Below are 18,078 nucleotides of genomic sequence, written 5' to 3'. Positions count from 1 at the left end.
CCAGATCCTTTTGCAGGTTAGTTGCTTCCAGACAGCATTTTGAGAATTTGCAAGTGTGTGTTCACASACTTTTTGTATTTTTAAGACTGCTGAGATTCTGGTCATTCAGGATTTCAGCACAGTCCTCAGTAAGAAACTTGTAAGAAACTCTAAACATAAACGTTTTCCTGTTGAAAATCTGGTTTAAATAAAATAAAAAATTTTCCATGCACGACAGTTGGCTTTTTTAAGTACGAATATTCTAAGCAAAACTTTTTGTTCTGTACAGAGAAAGGAAATCTTTCATTTCATTGTGCTGKGAGTATGTTTGAGGAAAAGTGTCTCCACTTGGTATTTCAGACTGGCTAAATATGGCTCCTCAAATCCTGTGTTGGATTAGGCAATCAGGAGAGGAATGTTGCCTCTGGGATTGCCTGTTCTCTGCACCTTTGAACCCAGGTGATCCAGGGAGCAAAGCAAAAGGAACATTTGCTTCAACCCATCTGGTTCATCCAGCTTCAGCYAGCACAAGTCTGGTGTTTATGGCCTAATAATTGAGGCAATGCTGCCAAATATTGAGGAAAAATGGRATATGCCACAGCAGATAGCAGTACTGTTTCTGTTTAATGTCTGCCCTTCATCTCACAAAACTTGCTATGAAATATGAAATTTTCTCATAGTTAATGCTTCTTTTGTAGGTGTAATGATTTGGTTCCTCTGGTGGTTCTTTCCCATAATGTCTTTCTAGATACAGTTTTCCCAAGTTAGGAGTTGAGCTGTCTCCTTTTCCTGATGAGACTCTGGAGCAGAATTTCTGAGTGGTTTCCCATAAAGTTAATATATAAAAAATAGAAATAAATACATATAATATACATTTATACCATTGGCTTCAGCAGTGACAAACCATGAATGAGCTGCTCTCTCTACTTGTGCATAGAGCTCTCTAGGAAAACAAACTGAGCACCTCATCAGGTAAGGGGCAGAGATTTGAGTYCAAACCCTCCAGGTGCTTCTAAAACATGTGGTGATGTTAATCCATCAGGGGCATCCCAAAGAAATCCTTCCCTCTTGAACTGTTACCTAACAGACCATAAAGCCTTTCTGCAATGTAACACTTTCTCTTGATRTGAAGGATTTGTATAAAGCCATATTGTTCCATTAAACACCTACTTTTTGAGTGGCAGCAAGAGTGGAAGGAGATTAAATCCCACAGAAGTGTAAATGCTCAGACTGTGTTTAAAGCAAGCATTTTGAGTTTCTTGCTGTGGCCATGAAAATAAAAACCTGCCAACATAATGTGTCAGTGTTTTAGCTCGGATCTGAAATTGGTTTTCATACCAGAACCTTCCAGCAGAGATCTGCCAGGCCCTTCATTTGGGAAGAGTTATCCTGCCCAGTTTGTTTTCCATACTGYCTGAAAAACTGAACCAAAACTCATCTGTTTATCCTTCTTCTCTGAACAYTTTGCATTTATAAATCTGTGAAGTGTGTTCAGCCCAGCCATATCCTGCCAGAGAGCTCTGATCTGCTGGAATTCTGTGGATTGGAAGGGCTGGTGTGTCCCCATCCACAGTGGGCTGTGTGTGTGCTGTGGTGCTCCACACAGGGATCTGTGTGGGAGAATGGGTCCCAGTTTAAAACTTGGCCTTTRGAGCATTTTTCAGGGTGTGGTGTTRGTTCAGARCTTCAGCCTAATTAGAAAAAGACATATTTGGTTTTGATGATGATTTGTTATGATTTGGTGTTTCCCATATTAGGGAAAACTTGATGCATTATTGTTTCATTCTTTATGTCTAAATTTTTCCTAAAGTGATGAAATGCTTTTTATTTCAAATACCCTGTCTTTATTTTTCCTTTTAATGAGAGGTTTGARCTGATTTGGGGAAGATGTTTATTTTTTCCCAGTATTTTTTTCAGCCCAGAATTTATTTATTCACCCAGTTTTTGTCAAAKGTCCTAATTAGATTTCTGTGTCTGGCTTTTAAATCCTTGGAAATTGGAATTTCTTATATCAACATTGTCATTGCTGTAGTTACATTGCTGTTGAGCTTTTCTGTTTTTGAACCAGACACTGAATTGTGATTTTGATCTATTCTTAAACTGTTAAGAGAAAAAAGGGATGGGAATGTCAAAACTATTTTAAGGTTAGTTCTGAAATAATCTCTGTAGTATTTATAGGGATATAAATAGTTAATTTATTTTTTTTTTTGTTTCCCTAAAGTCTGGAATGTTAATGAATTCTCTCCTAGCAAGGAGCAACCAACACACCTTTACAACCASTGGGATGTGAATGAACATGAGCTTTAAGGCCCCTTCCAACCCAAACCATTCTRTGATTCATATTTCAGTCCCTGGATAGTTGACTTGGATGAAAGGGAAGATTCCCTTTTACTCCAAATTTTTTTTTTTGTAGACAGTAATTTTATTTGGCTTTTACTTATGCAAAACTGCAAGAAAAAGTCAAATGCTTCAGTAAAATTGAGTTTGCTTTGAAGATACACGTTCAAATTGTACCATCCTAATGAAGAGGATYGTCTGTGTAAGCTCACCTTGGCTAAACATGAGTCACAAATAAGCTGTCTTGTAAAACATCAAAGAAAATCCACCTCTGAGCAGGGTTTCTCTTTGAGAACAGTTATGATGCTGTGTTTCCCTGTGATGCATCTGAGCTGTCTTGCACTTGCTGGTGCTGTGGTGTTCCCAGGACTGCACAGAGCTGCAGTTTTCAGTGGTTTTTAGCATTTTTAATACCTTTCAGTTGACTGACTTTTCAATCACAGTTTAATACTCATCTTTTGAGATGATTCCTAGTGTTCAGACAAAAAACAGGCTATATAATACTAAATCTTCAGGAACATTGTTCATATTTGGGGAGGAATAGGATTGGGGMTATTGATAAAAGCCATTCTATGTGTTATGACAGACTTTCCTGCAGGTGTTCTTGCCCTCTGTGCATATTTGTTCCTGGCTTGGCCCCATGGTGTCATCCTGGCACAGCAGAGTTTAACACCAGCTTCCCAGGAATGAGACTTGAGCACCTGACCCCATTACCAGTGCGTCCAGATCTCCTGGAAATTGTAATGCAGTTGTAACAGAAGTAGTGTGAAGTTTTCCTAAGGACAAACTGTGTGTAAAAACACAGTGAAAAGCAGTGCTTGGAGCTGCCTGCTCGAGAGCTGTTGTGTTCCTGYTCTGCTCTCCTCCAGGCACATGCACAGCCTGTTATTTGACTGATTTATGCAGTGAAGTGGCCAGACCAGGAGTTGTTTCAGCAGAGAAGAATCTTAAACACAAGGTCCTTTTAAGGTCCTCAAGATGTGCGCTCCAAACAGTAACCAGATTTTTTTTAATGTGAGCRTTCTGCTGGGGTTTTTGACCAGTGAAGAAGAGATCCTTTTGCAGGAACTTGTTCCTAGTCACAAGTTTAAACCCAAATGTGTTCATTTGCCTGACTGTGCCTTTATTGTCTCTTTTCTAGGTCCCTCTGTACGGTYGTGTGCAAGTGGACGTACACGTCAGATAGAGGTTGGGATGACAGTTTCTGGAAAATGATTGGTTTGGAAGATTTGGTGAAGGATAAGTATGAAAAAATAGGTATATCAGGGTTGGTTTTTAAWATACATATATATTCCTATTAATAAAGAGCTTTATGTGTCTACATAAAAAATATAAGTATATAGAAATAGAAATAGAAATAGGGCTTTGGGCAACCTGGTCTAGTGGAATGTGTTCGTGCCCATGGCAGGGGCTTGCAATGAGAGGAGCTTTAAGGTCCTATCCAACCCAAACCATTCTCTGATTCTGTGCATAAAACATATATCCACACAAAATGATATTTTGCTGCATTATGGTGAGTGTCAGCAGCTTCAGGTGGGTTGCTAAGATGGCTGGATGCCCATAGGGAACSACCTTCCTAAGTGCATTTTTTACTTTGCATTGTTGTGAGAAACTGTTGTTTAAATTTTTTATCTCCTATCCTTCAAAAAGGCCTGGAAGGCCTTTCTGTACTGTTCACTCTTAACAATAGAGGAGCATAAAGGAGCTCCAGCAATTGATGACATGAAGAACACACCTGATATGGGTATATTGAATGGCAGGCTACAAAAAAAAAGCTACAATATAGCAATTTATAGCTGTTACTGATAGCATAATTTGTGACCTATACCCATCTCCCTTGTAGTCATTTTCTAAAAAAGTGGTACTTCTGCTTGTTGTTATCTTTATACATTTTTTTCACTCTCAGAGCCCAAGTTTAATTAGAATAGTGGCCTTGCTAATAGCAGTTCCTACAGCAGATATTCATTAAAAGTCCATAACATTAATATACCCGAAAATTTCCAGGATAACTTTATTAGACTTTCCCTGTTAAGTTAATGGACTTTTAATGGATGTCCTAAGCAGACATGTCATTAACAAGAATATTACCAGACATGAATTAAAATATGCTCATTCATCAAAGTTAATTATCTGAAATTTCCTTTGATTTTTTTTTTTTGTTAATGTCGAGCACTTTGAACAAGTTTGTACAGCAGTTTAAATGCAGCAACATGAAATGGAAATGGTGGAGGAAGGATTGTAGTGAAAAGAAATGTAATGAWATCTATAAACTTTTCTGATCATCATATAATCTGCTATCAATCATTTTCAGGTTATGAGAAAATAGTGCTTCAAAGCTTTCTTGAATAGATTTCAGCTTTTCCCCTGAAAATGAAACCGCTTATGCAGAGGTACAAAACCTACCAGGAGAATGAAGTTTTCAGCTTCCTGAGGTTTTGGGTTGAATACAGCTCTTACAACATCTGTCATATGTGGCTTTTAGCAAATCTTCAACAAGTTAAAATAAGACTTGCAATAAATATATGTTTTTACCAGAAAATTGAACATCTTGCCAGCTGGTGGTCTCATGGAAGGGTATTTTAAAAATAAATTATTTATGAAGTGTAAGCTAAGGCTTTAATACAATATTTATGCAATGCACTTCAAGGACAGTGCAAAGCAATTTGCCATTTTAAGTAACAACATGCATGTTTTAAATGATAAAGTAGTCATTAATAAAAAGGGCCTTTTGCTGTGATGGGAGCCTCGTAGCACTGCTCTATATATGGCTCAACATTCAGTAAGAGARAAATCATCAATTCCCAGTATCAGGCTTCCATGTTTGTTAAAACACAACGTTCACAAAATAAATCAGTGAGTTATCTTCTGTTGATACGTTTCTTTCAAGGCAAAAGTGTTTTTGTGAGTTACTGGTGAAAGTGTCTAGTTCCATGGAGAGTTGTGGTTCATTTTCAAGATCCCTGGATGGGTCTTGGCTGGAGCTGGAGAAGCACAGTCTGACCTCCAGAACTGCACCAAACCTTAGAGCAGAGCTTGTGGCTTGTGCTCACCTTGAGAAGTCCTTCTATTTTCAGATTCTGGGGCYGATCTCCTCAGGTGTATCCAAAGCATAAGACAGTTCCTATTTGCATAAYAATGCTGAAACCTGGCCTTAGGGAGAGTATGAGCCTCTTTCCCTGACCATTTGTTTAACCTTGCCTTTTTTAAAAAAGGAAGGTGTTGCATTTAGTATACTTAGCAGTGTGATAACATCAAAAAAAAGCAGCAGAGTCCTTCATTTATCTCTGAGGAGAGAATCAGGAGCTCTTGGCACCAGACTGGAACCCAGATAGCCTCCACTCCATTCCTTTGGGTTTCTCTCATGCCCTGCACCTCTGGGAGTCTCTTGGAAGGGTGCAGCTTCAAAAGGAGACAAAAACCAAAGCACTTCACCCTGTCCAGGAGCTGCTCCATGGTGTTGTGTCCTGGAGAAGTGTTTTGCTTTATGCCCCCTTGAATCCTATCAGTGTCCCTGAAGCTGGGGAAATGGGAATGGTGACATTGTTCCAATCAAAATTGGGGGATTCGCTTGTGTTCAGTGAATACAAGTCATTTTCCACTCTCTTGGTGAGCAAATTAATGGGATCAATAATTTTTTCAGTATCTCCAGGATACTGAAAAGACTCTTCACCTTCACAAGCCTGAGCAGTAAATTCATGATGTAGAGAAGTGACCACAAACGACTTATTATGTGGATTCCCTGAAAGGTTAGTCTGCTCTGAGAAACAGAAAATGTCAAAGGCCTGGGAGTTTCAGATGTGAACCCATGTCTGAGTGTTCAGTGTTGTTGGACTTGGGAGGAGCACTCTGGGTCAGCTCAACTTTCCTCAGAATAACCAGGAAGGTGAGACTCAGCCACTGAGCAAACTGCWGCTGGAATGGTCTTGGTTTTAGTGGGAGATTCCTTCCTACACATCCCACAGTGTCAGCATTGATGGTGAGGCACCATCCCTGCCAGGACCTAAAAACACCACAGGAGCACACCTTGCACCAACTCAGCTCWAACTTTATAAATAACATTGCTTCAGGGTGCTGCTCACAGGGGAAAGGCCTCAGCTGCTGGAAATGCATCCTCTTAGGGGAAAGCCCTCCTTGGACAGGAGGCACATCAGAGCCTGCCACACTGACAGGGAAGGATGGCAAGCAGGACACTGAGCTGCCCTGCAGATTAAGGAGCTCGAGCCTGTCAGATAACCCGGGTAGGAGGAGGTCAAAGGGAGGTTGTACATGCTCAAAACCTCCTCCTAAAATGAAAACAAAACCAAAAACCTGACAGGGCTGAAGTAATTCTGGTGGAATTTTCTCTCCTGTCCTCGAGCTTCTCTAAGCCCGTGTCTGTCTGCGCAAGGTTTGTTTAGCTCAAAGACAAGGATGTATTTYAGTGCCTGCATGTTCTCCTTGTAAAGAGAGATAATGGCTTTTTTCTCATTTATCTCTGCTGAAAGATTAGCAGGCTCTGAATCATCAYTTCTTTTAACCAAAGCAAAATGTCACAAGATAAAATTAGCAAAATTTTCTTACTGTAACAAAAATTAATACAGTTACCAGTTTAAAATATGCAGAAAAGCTRGGTTTGTTTCTTTTTTTTTATCTCTAGTGAAATCATTACTATTTCCAGTCAGAGGGAACCATAAATGAACAGTTACAAACAGATTTTTTCTTTTTGGAAGTAGCTTTAACTTTCATACTGCTGGACCTATTTATGGAAATTACCTGAGAAAAGCTTCTTTAATGTTCATATTTCTTTATTCTGGAAAATACACTTTTAAGCATCACTTTTAAAATTTCTTGCCCTTTAAGAATACATTTTACTGTAATCAGAGTGCTGTGGTTCCAGGGATCACCCCTCTTGGTTTCAGTTTAACTTAACATATGACCTTGTTGATAAGGGAGACCCTCACATCTGACCTTTAGGATCTTCCACAAACTTTTCCCACATCAGGACGTGGGTTCACATCTGAAAACTCCCAGGCCTTTGACATTTTCTGTTTCTCAGAGCAGACTAACCTTTCAGGGAATCCACATAATAAGTTGTTTGTGGTCACTTCTSTACATCATGAATTTACTGMTCAGGCTTGTGAAGKTGAAGAGTCTTACCTGGAGATGCTGAAAAATTTATTGATYCCATTAATTTGCTCACCAAGAGAGTGGAARATGATTCGTATTCAAACCACTGTGAAAGTGTTGTGTACTCCAGGCATTAGCATTTATCTGCTGTGGTGAGAGCACATGATGAGTATCTCTTTGTGGTATTATAAAACCTAGAAAGACATTAACAATTCCGTTAAAATTTCATGTACTACAGAGCTCGAAGGATGCTGGAGCGTATATTCCATTTGGAGGGAAATGCCTGATAAATTTTCACCACAGCCTTCTACTTCAGGGCCTACTTAAGGGACCAAATAATGATTTTTTGATTGAATGGTCATATTTCATACCAGGTCTTTTTTGGGTTSAAGATGGTGGTTTTGTGTGAGAGAGCGTTGTGGGTACTGCAGAATAGATTCTTATAGATTTTGTAGTTTCTGTAGAGGGGCAATGATCAATCCATTCYTTCTGCCACTTTTCTCTCTCTTCCAAGGCCTTTGATGCCGGATGCTCTGGAGCATATGAGGGATTTCCTTGAAGGCTGAGAGCAAGGGATGATGATTTTATTTTTTTTTTTCAGAGCAGCTTGTAGCTGCCAGTTCTTCATAGAGCTGGATTGCAGCAACAAGCTTGAAACACTGTACTTTGCAAATGGTAGAGAATAATAAGGGATTCTCTTAAGTATGGGATGCTTTTATCTGTCTTTCCCTGGTCTTTTGCTAGCCCMAATAAATCACAACACATTGCAATTTCAAACAAAATTAAAAGGATGAATCAGAGGATTTTTACACTTACATGCTGTCAAAATCCATGGAATTTACAATGAATAGGGTTCCAAATATGCTAACATTTTTCTGGCTTCCTGTCATTTGAGCCTGTCCAAGAGCTGTAGYAACTGTAAAGGAGCTGAAACTGGCACAGTGCAAAGAGGTTTTCGGGTGTCTCCTTCCTGAGGGCTCGAGGCATTATTTTGTAATATATGATTCAGCAGGAAGAAGTTGGGCTTTTCCTCAGAAAAGCTACACACTTATGATTTTTTGTTTTATTTTACACTTTTTGTATCTTGAGATCACTGAATCACAGGAATCACTGGGATTAGAAGCCCCATCTTGAAATGATCAGAGCAGGTTCACCTACAGAAGGTTGTTCAGGGTTGTGTCTGGTTGAGTTTTAAGTATTTTCCAAGGTGTAGATTTCAATATTTTCCTGAGCAACCTGTTCCWGTGTCTTGACCACTTTTCTCCAATAAAACCATTTTTTTTTATTTGGTTTAAATGGGGTTTCCTGTTATTTCAGTTTGTGCTTGTCACACTTGTAATGTCACAGTGAGCCACTGAGAAGGGCTCCCTTGTCTTTACTCCCTCCCTCCCATCAGATATGGACAAACACCTTCCCCCACCACCCCAATCCTTCCTCTTTCCAATAACTGTTCTTTAACAGGCTGAACTCAGGTGGCTCAGGTTTCTCCTGGATGTTTTCTGGGTGATATTTTCCATTCCTCTTCCACTGCAAGGAAAGGAACCATCATTCACCCTTGCTTATCACCAGCCTGAGTCCTGCTGGCAGCTGATTCCTGTCCACTTCTCCTCCTCTCTGCTGCAAGAAATGAGGAGTACTGGGTGCTGTCCTTCCATCMCTCACAGCTTAGACAGCTCTTGTAAAAGTTTAAAAAATAGTAATAAAGAAATACTCCACTGTCCACTCTGAGAGTTCTGGTCTCACACTCTGCCTGCCTGGGGAATCACATTTGCTTCTACTCTGGCAACACTGGAGACTTCAGAACTTTCTAGTAGAAAAACCAGGAGCTTTTTCTTTGAATTTCTGGTTCTAAATGTCATGGAAACCTYGAGTAGACTTGGGCCTGTTGTGATTGTTCAATATTTAAATTTCTGAGATTTTATCCTCTTATTTTTCATACTATTYTAAAAAAGAAGACATTTCTCAGAATAGTTCTGGGTCATTCCTTCTTTTTACCTGATTCCTCCTCTCTCTGGTCTCAATTTGTTATTCATCATCTTTTTTTTTGGCTTCAGCCTCATGCTGAGCTAACTTTTAAAACAGTGCTGTCTGCTTTATGAGTCAGGATTCACAAAACCAGAAGGACTATTTCAAACAATTTGCCGACTTCCTTCAAGTCAGAGGCTGTTGGACTCCTTAAAACTGATGTGTAAGTAGTTTAAAGTRTATCTTAGAACCAATCTTGATTTTATAATTTCCTGTGATGGAGGGCCCACTTCAGACTTAAAGGTTGTTGATTGTTAGTTGCTGTCATGTCTCAAAATTAATGAATTAATTAAAGAACACACTTGATTTTTCATCTGATTTAACTTCCTGCTGCTGCCTGGTAGACCATAGGGACACGCTTGACCTGCACAGACTGAAATTTCCTCTGATCAAGGAAAACACTGAGCTGCATGAAGTTTTCCCCCAAATCTCTTAGGTGAACTGTCATGCATCTCAATCCTTGTAATTGTTTTCGTTTCTGAACCCTTCACAGTKCATCAGAATCTTCTCAATGTGGATGTTAGAACTGGATGTTGTGTGAACATGGTGAGGAATAGGCTTGGCTGAAAGATTCAAAAGCATCCTTTCAGTAACTGGTATTATTTTTGGTCTCACATTTCTTCCAGTTCTGAAAAAGGGGTAATTTATTTGAAGAGGAGTTGTTATCATGTGAGTTGTTTAAAAACATCCAGTAAAAAAAAAAATCTGTTAAGTAATAATCCATGATTAATACAAGCTAAATTGTCTTTACAGTCTTAGTGAAGTACTGTACCAGACCAGAACAACTCTGAAAGCAGAGCAATAGTCCTGCCACTGATGATCTTTGTATCTAGATACCTTCTGAGGAATATTGTGCTGTAAAGTGCCATAAATGTCAATTATCAGCCTCTTAAAATGATTTTACGCAGGCAAAAACTTGAGCTCAGGTAGCTGAATTTGGATATAAATGCAAATTCCCTTTAGTAATACATCAAGAATTGCATTTTATACCTTTAGTAAGACATCAGAWATTTGTGTTTTATACCCAGCTGTAGGTCAGCAGTGAGTACTGAGCCACACATGGCAGGATGTGTTCATTCTGCACGGTTTCACTGCAATCTGACAAAGAAAACTCAGTCACACCCATCATAACGTGCCTGTTGATCCAATGATGCAGAATTTTCTTTTTTTCCTTTTGACCTTTCACCAGGAAGGCTTATCATTTCTACATGGAGCAGCTCTTTTCCTTGGTCCAAGAAGGCCAAGCAGTCTTGGTTGAGGTAGGCACCTACAGTTTGCTGACCAATTTAGTGTTCAGCTTAATGAACCAGGATCTGCCTGATTTGATTTTACCAGCATTTAGCAGCCTCATATGTCTGCCTGAAATATTTACACATTAGGTAGTTGAGATGTAGTTCAGCCAAAGGCTGTATGGGAGAGTGGGATGGAACGGTCCCAAATTAGATTTGCCTCAAGCTACTGTGGCAGCTCATGTAGACAGAGATGAATTTTGAACYGAAGAAAGCCAAAGTGATTTTGTTGAACCATTTTCCTCACTTTTAAGTGAGCTGCCGTATAATATCACAATTTGTTTTGGTTTTCCTCAATGAAAATTCTGAAGTCTTTAACTGCCGAGCAGGAAGTTTTATGGAGGTCATTTGGAGGTTAAAAAAGCCCCAGATCTCACTGTTTCTAACATCTCTTAACCACCATGCATTCAGTCTTAAGAAACAATTAGCATTATAATTTTACAGTCAGCATCATTATTCTACTTCCTTCTGATCTTAGTGCTATTTTGACTACTCAGCTGGGGTAAAAATTGTAGAAAAATCAGCCTTACACATCTCAGTTAAATGTGACTATTGTCTGTAACTGAGAGGGATATTTGATAATATACTATGTGTGAGACAGGGTTGGGACRATGTATATTATTTATTGAGATTCCTTGCATATCCTAGACTTCAGGCATTGCAAGAATTATTACAAAACACAAAAAATGGAGATAGTCTGCATGCTTTGTAACAAACATGAAGGGGGAAAATCCCTTACRTTTTTTATTACATTTGGATGGACAGTGCTTTTTTTTTTACTAAGGTCATATTTCTTTTGATGCCTAATCAGCACTGTTTTGTTTAACTAGATAACTTTTTCAGTGCATGTTCTCTATCATTTATTTAACAGGATATCTGTTTTCTGTATTGTCTTTTAAATCCAAAAGCAGTTTAATTGTTCTGTTTGGGTGGGGCTATGAAATGGGGATGGGATTTACCCTTGGGTTACATTTCTTTSTGAGGCTGCTGGGATTTCGGCAAGGGATTGATATATCCAAATTCAGGTTTGTTTGGGTCTTAGTGAAGGGGCATCTCGTTTGGATTGTCTCTCTTTTATATTTTTATGCAGCCAAATATATGAAATACAGCCCCGTTCTGCATGAGAGATGAAAAGCTGTGCTGGAATCAGCTGAGCCACGGCTGAACTCGGCTTTGTTGTTTGAAAAGGGGCTACATCTTAAAGTACCTCATTCTGTTAGATATTAGTAARCAAATATAGTGAATTTGGATCACTGAAGTTGACTGAAGATGCATTGTCTGCCTCGTGGGTTGTGTTTGGTAAATAGCTTGTTCCTGTGGGAAGCACCTAAAAAAGGTAGAGGGTCTTTGGTACCACACAAATTCTTTAAACAAAATTTGATCACAGCAAACTCTAACATCAGTCTTCAAGAAGGATAAAAGAGGAGGAAGAGATTCAGACAGATTTTTCCTTTTGTAAACTCGCTGCTTTATAGGGGAAAAAAATAGCTGGAAATAGCCTGTCTCGTCCCGAATGAAAGGTTKTGGATTAAGACACTGCATTAGTGAAACAGCTGCTCCAATGTGAAACAGAAAGTCCTCCAGCTTCAGCCATTATGGGTTTGTTTGGTTAGGTCTAATTTTGGAAGTCATTATAGCAAAGGTAAATGACTTGCACAGGAGACTACTGTAAACAAAAGACTCGATAYATTTACTTTGGCAGGAGTCTGGAGGAGTCTCAGGCCTTTCACTGCCTCCTTTATGCAGTGCCTGTCCTGTTCTCACTGCCCGCCTGTGTGCAGRCAACTCTCCCTTCCCTTCCTCCCCCTGACAGGTTGGATTTAAGGGTGGCAGCACCTGCTGCTGAATTGCTGCTGTGTAGCCCTAGAATACCTTTATGTTTAGAGAAGCTGCCCCTGGGTTTCTAAAGCTGCTGTGTTTTGCTCAAGTAAGGATTTGCTGGAATACAATCTGTTTCAAACCCTTCCCGTTCAGTTGTGTCTCCTTATTGTGTTTTTTTATCATTTAATAGCTTTACACTCAGGGATTCTAAGCATGCTGATCTTAGCTGAGTTYTCTAGTTTTCTGATGAAGAGGAAACCATGGGAATGATAATTCCCTTCCCAGGTCTCTGCCCGTGTGTTCCAGTGAAGGCTCTGTTCATTCTGCACTGACTGATGCTTGTGTAGGTGGGGAGGCAAATTCCTGTGATGGAACAAGTGCCTGTGCAGAGCCTGCTCCTTCCCTTTCACAGAGCTGCTTGGGCACATTTCCTGTGGGCCTGGCAGAGCTTTCCTTGATCGTCAGAGCTGGGAGGTGAAGGGGAGGGGCAGAGTGAGAATCCTCTCCTTGTGCTCTCCCTTTTTCTTTTCTGCACTCCCTGGCTGTTGGGTGACCTGGGACGTTCCCCTTTGCAATCTCTGCCATGGGTGATTTCTGACTGCTCTCCCTTCCCAGGCTGTTGAGAAGTGCTTTCAGTCCAGGAATATTTGTTCAGGCACACTTTGACTTCTAAAACCTCCGGGGCAGACTACTGTGAATTATTCTGTTTAAAATACAAGCTGATTATGCTGCTTCTCCAAATGACAAGAGGCCCATCCCTTCATGTCCTGCACACATTTTCTGTCCATGGGGGTGGCAGTGCTGCTGGTCATTCTGATAAATAACCAGCACCAAAGGAATTACAGGGTCATTTTCTTCTGYTGCTGTAGAGGAGAGGATTATCCTTATCTCTGAAATCACTCCTCTAGTGCTCATTAACTAGAAATACAGTAATTGAGAAGCTRGTAGGAAAAGATTTTGTCTGATAGTAGCCCTGATCTCTAAAATGGAGTATAACTACATAATAATTACACACTAAAATGTTTGACTAGTTTGACTGATATAAACAAGCCAGCCATGGAATGGTGTGCCTGGAAAGAGATTTTATTTCAGATTAAATTTTATCTCATGCTGTATATACACCATGTTTGTGCTTTCAGGTCRGGCAATTGATTCTGAAGAAAAAGATGTGGGTTTAGCTGCATGAACTCTTTTGAACTTCCTTCCACCTGCAAAGGTCTTTGAATGTCAGGAGAAGCTGACAGCTTCAGCATTTTTCTCCTATGTGTTAAAAAAACAGAAATGTAACACAAAATTCTCTAAAAGAGAAACGTCCTGCACTCCAGTTTATTGGGAAAAATGCAAAAGATACACCTCTTGAAAAAGCCAGCACAATGTTTTGAGTTTACAATCAGTAACTAACAAAATACAGAAATTATAAGATACAGACTCTTTTTTTTCCTGTGAGGAGGTGATTTAATGTCATCATATCATTCTGTGTGGATATCTGGTGGTGAGGTGGTGAGGTTGGTTACTCTATCCCCAGTATTGAAGGTAAATCAAATATCAAGTACAGGAGTTTTGGCTACACAGACTTGTTTTCAATTTCCAGTGTGAGATTCAGCTTCTCACTGCCTGTTGGTCTCTCATGACCGCAGGAGGCTGAGGGGAGGCTTTTGGGGGAGTCCTTAAAATTCTGGTACTTGAAAGAATCTAGATTTGTTCTTCTAAGCTCAAAACAGACTCTATCACTGTGATTCAATTATGAAAACACTCTCTTTTCRTAAGACAAAACTGGGTGTGTGTTTTGGCAGGACCTGCCCCTGGGCTCCCTGTGACAGRGCAGGGAGGGAAGGGTTGTGTTCCTTGTCTTCTTCATTCTGCACAAGGCCAGAGAAGGCTCAGAAAGGGATTATTTAAGTCTGTGAGGAAATACAGCTGCAACAGGAGGAATTTGCTGCTTAAGCCAGTTTCTTTTTCAGAGTTTCTGTTGCTATAGTCACCTTATTCCTGGTAGTAACTGCTGGAAAGGGTGGAAATGAAAAAAAAAAATATTGGCCAGTTCTTTGTGCATTCCTTGTGCAACAGGTGCAGCATTYATTTGTGAGAGTGGACTGAGCTGAATCTCCTTCCATGCCCAGAGAATGCCTGCAGGCAGCAACCTCCAAAGAACCCGGGATTTCTGCATTTCATATCTCCTGGAAARATGCCAAGCAGAATTTAATTGCTTGTGGTGAAATCTTTCTCTGTGGCTAGATAGGACCTTGAATGCTTTTGAACTTCTAAATTGCCATGGGATGGCCTGATCTGGCACGGTTGTGTTTAATCTGCAGACAGATAATGAAAGATCCTTCRTCACACACTGTTCTTTGATTTCTTTGTTTTATATCTACCAGGCCTAACTGGAGGGAGAGGAGGGGAGCTCTTGCAATARCACATTTGTTTTTTTGTTTAGTAAATTGACAGGTGCTTGGTTTGTCTCGTTTCTGCCCAGGAAACCACGTTTTGTCTCCTGGAGAGGCTGTTGGGAAAGGTCTCACGGCAGAAGCTGCAAAAGATCTCGGTCTCCCCAAAGGAATTGCAGTGGCAGCATCTCTCATTGATGCACATGCTGGAGGACTAGGTACTCACTCATGGATTTACTGTTTTCTTGGAGACTGAATTATTTTCAAAAAAACATTTTTGTCACTGTGTGCTTTGTTCACCCATTTAAAAAATGAATGAAAAAAAATCATCACAATAACTGCTAATATTGCAAATCTGTTTCTAGAAAGGGGATATGGGATTTGTATGTCTTTTCATCTGGATTTGCAAATTGTTTGGTAACTTCTGCTAATTCCACTTCTGACTAAAACACCGTGGTGTTGGAATGCCAACATGCTGAGAGTTTGCATCTTCTGTTGTTTAAAACTTCTAGGCAAGAAAAATAATTCAAAAAAACCATTCTGAGGGAAAAGCCTCATGTTTGAGGCTTGTTCATAGTTAGCCTTCCTTATTAGTTTTAGAAGTGATTCATGAATCAAAGCTTTAGGGCCTGATGCTTTCACATTTTTTCTTTTCCAGCACAAAATTCTGATGTGCCCTGGTGCATCTTTGTTGAAATATATTTGATGAGGGTCAACAACTTAATTTTCTTACTATTCTGTGTGGCATTATCTAAACACAGTCAATAACAAAGAGATTCAGTGTAACTTTTTCAGCGGGAAAGCGAGGGTTTAGTTTGCTGGTTTAGAATAAAGTGTCAGGAARTTTCAGTGCTATTGAAGCAGTACTCTTTAATGGGAATTTTTTGCTTATCAGAGGGTTTTTTCTAGGTCTAACTGAAATGCTAAACTACAGTTTTGTTTCAAATATTTTGTGCTGGTTGAAACCTCATTTGTCCTTCTAGAAAGCTGGAACTTTTTAAATGTTTCAGTCCGTTTACTTTGCATCTGATGAAGTTCAGTAATCATGGAAATTGCTTTTCTTCCTACCTGGGAAGGATTAGATATAGATCTGTCTGCAGAAAGGAAGACTGAGCTTCAGTGTCATAGTTGTAGGTGTGTTGTGACTGACTTAAAAATACGTGTCAATTAGTGCATAAAAATGTGTTTAAAACTGTGTGCCCTGGCAATTCTGTGTTCTTGGAAAAGGATACAGTAATAATCTGACCTGAAAGAATGAATTTGCTGCAAAACTGAGTTGTCACAGAGCACGTGAAAGTGGCAGTGGAGAGTCCTTGTTTGATTGGCACCGTTATGGATCCAGAGCACAAAAAGTTTGYCCATTAAGTTTCATGTGCTAAAAGCAATCAATTGAATTTTAAAAAGAACAGAGGGCAATTATCTGTTCCTCTATACAGATTTCTGTAAAGAAACTCAGACATGAGAAATGCACAGCTCCTGACATCCTTCAGAAAGTTGATAGAGACCGTCTGCTAATCCTAATACATTTTCCCAGATGGCACCACTGACACCAGCAGACTCCTGAAATGATGGCCAGGAGGAGRAAAACAACCCACAGGTTGTTGGTAGAGAGAAAAGGGGACATCACAGAGGGAAAAGGCAGGAAGGCAGTGGGAAAACCTGCATGATAATCACACCATAGCTCAGTGCAAGAGGGACAAGAGGAGGATTTACAGTGGAACTCACCCTCCTTGAATCTGGTAGCAAATGTTTGGAAAAGATGTGGAAACTAGTAGAGAGGACAGTAAAAATGAAAAGATTTGGATAGCAAAAATGACAGCAGCAAAAGGAGAGTTGAAAAGTGCAAATGTATATAAAAAAAAATATCCTGCAGGCTAAAGCAGAATGACATGATGGACATCTTCTTTTCAGTGTTAATAACTTTTGATGCAGTTCAGRTCTGCTTTTGGCTGGATGTAAAGTGTGGTTTGGCTGAGCAGGTTCCTGGAGTTTATGAAGGTTTCAAAGTTTTGAGTACAATAAGGTAGAGATAAAGAATTATTTAGTGTCTGTGTTTGAGGAGGTCACATGTGACTCCTGAATCAGTCCCTCTGATTCCTCTTATGGAAAAGCAAAGATCTGAGAGCCGAGAAGTTAAGCCTTACATTTTGACCTACTGTGCCATTTTCAAAGAGTGGATTGATAAAACTGTGAGGATGAGACGCCAGGCTTGTGGGACTGGCCTCATAAAAATACTGTTTACATTGCACCTTTTTAAAAGGCATCAGCATTGTTTCAACAGAAGTRGATGATTTATGGTGCAGTGTCTAAAATACCGTGTCACTGTGGAAGAGATCCAGAAGTACACATTGCCTGCCTTCCTAAAAATCTCTCCTCTATTCAATGTAGTGTACAGATTCCTTGTTCTCAGCCTCCCATTTTGAATCTGCCACAAACTCTGAAAAATTCCATCTAAAGGTGAAAGTGACTTATAACAGCAATTATATAACWTTTAGCAAATATTCCACACTTTTTTGCTGACTTTAATTAATCACAAATAGGAAGACTCTAAAAATTCTAAACCACTGAAGACACTGACAAAAATTCCAAAAAGGGTAATAATTCCTGTTTTGCAGAATGTGTATTTTCTTAGCAATTAAAAAGATCTTTTCCATTTTGTATTGTTTATGAAAATACATTTGCAGCATATGCTGACTATTTCATTTAATAGATTTCTTCCCTCTAAAGTGTGAACAGTATTTTTAACTCAAGAAATTCTAATATAGTGTTAGGACAGGAATTTGCCTTGTAGTCAACCTTCTCCAAAATTCTTATTTTTCACTGCTCCAACATGAACTCATCATGTTGGAGCAGTGAAAAACAAAGCATGAAATAGAAGCCGTACTTTTAGCTTTTTCTTGTTCATAACTCTCTTTATGACAGCTGTGCTACTTCATAGTTACAAGTCAGTTTAGTTAAAGGGACATGAGAATGGATTTTTTAAAACTTTAAGATTTTAGATTTTCTGATTATTTAGATGACTTCCAACCTTGGTAATACCAAGATAACCACAACAATCCCAGTAAGACAAATCCCACAGACTGATTTGATAACAGAATGTTGCAGTGCTGGCCTAAACAAGAGGGTGTTAATGAAAT

The 18,078-nt window shown here is 39.5% G+C and overlaps 1 protein-coding gene across 5 annotated transcripts in view; it reads left to right on the top strand.

Annotated features, from left to right (window-relative positions):
- FGGY (FGGY carbohydrate kinase domain containing) overlaps positions 1 to 18,078 on the top strand; it is a 119,310-nt gene that overhangs the window by 41,336 nt on the left and 59,896 nt on the right. For all 5 annotated transcript variants that reach the window (XM_057370418.1, XM_057370415.1, XM_057370417.1 and 2 more), the window contains 2 exons: positions 3,458 to 3,573; positions 15,031 to 15,159. In XM_057370418.1, coding sequence (XP_057226401.1) covers positions 3,458 to 3,573; positions 15,031 to 15,159 — 245 coding nt within the window. The remainder of the gene's footprint in view (positions 1 to 3,457; positions 3,574 to 15,030; positions 15,160 to 18,078) is intronic.

The sequence above is a fragment of the Malurus melanocephalus genome, unplaced genomic scaffold (assembly GCF_030028575.1).
Source record: "Malurus melanocephalus ecotype Western Australia unplaced genomic scaffold, MMel_1.1 scaffold_125, whole genome shotgun sequence".
In the NCBI taxonomy this organism is placed as follows: domain Eukaryota; kingdom Metazoa; phylum Chordata; class Aves; order Passeriformes; family Maluridae; genus Malurus; species Malurus melanocephalus.
The sequence above is the reverse complement of the archived record's forward strand: the minus strand, read 5'-3'. Positions and strand labels throughout refer to the sequence as shown.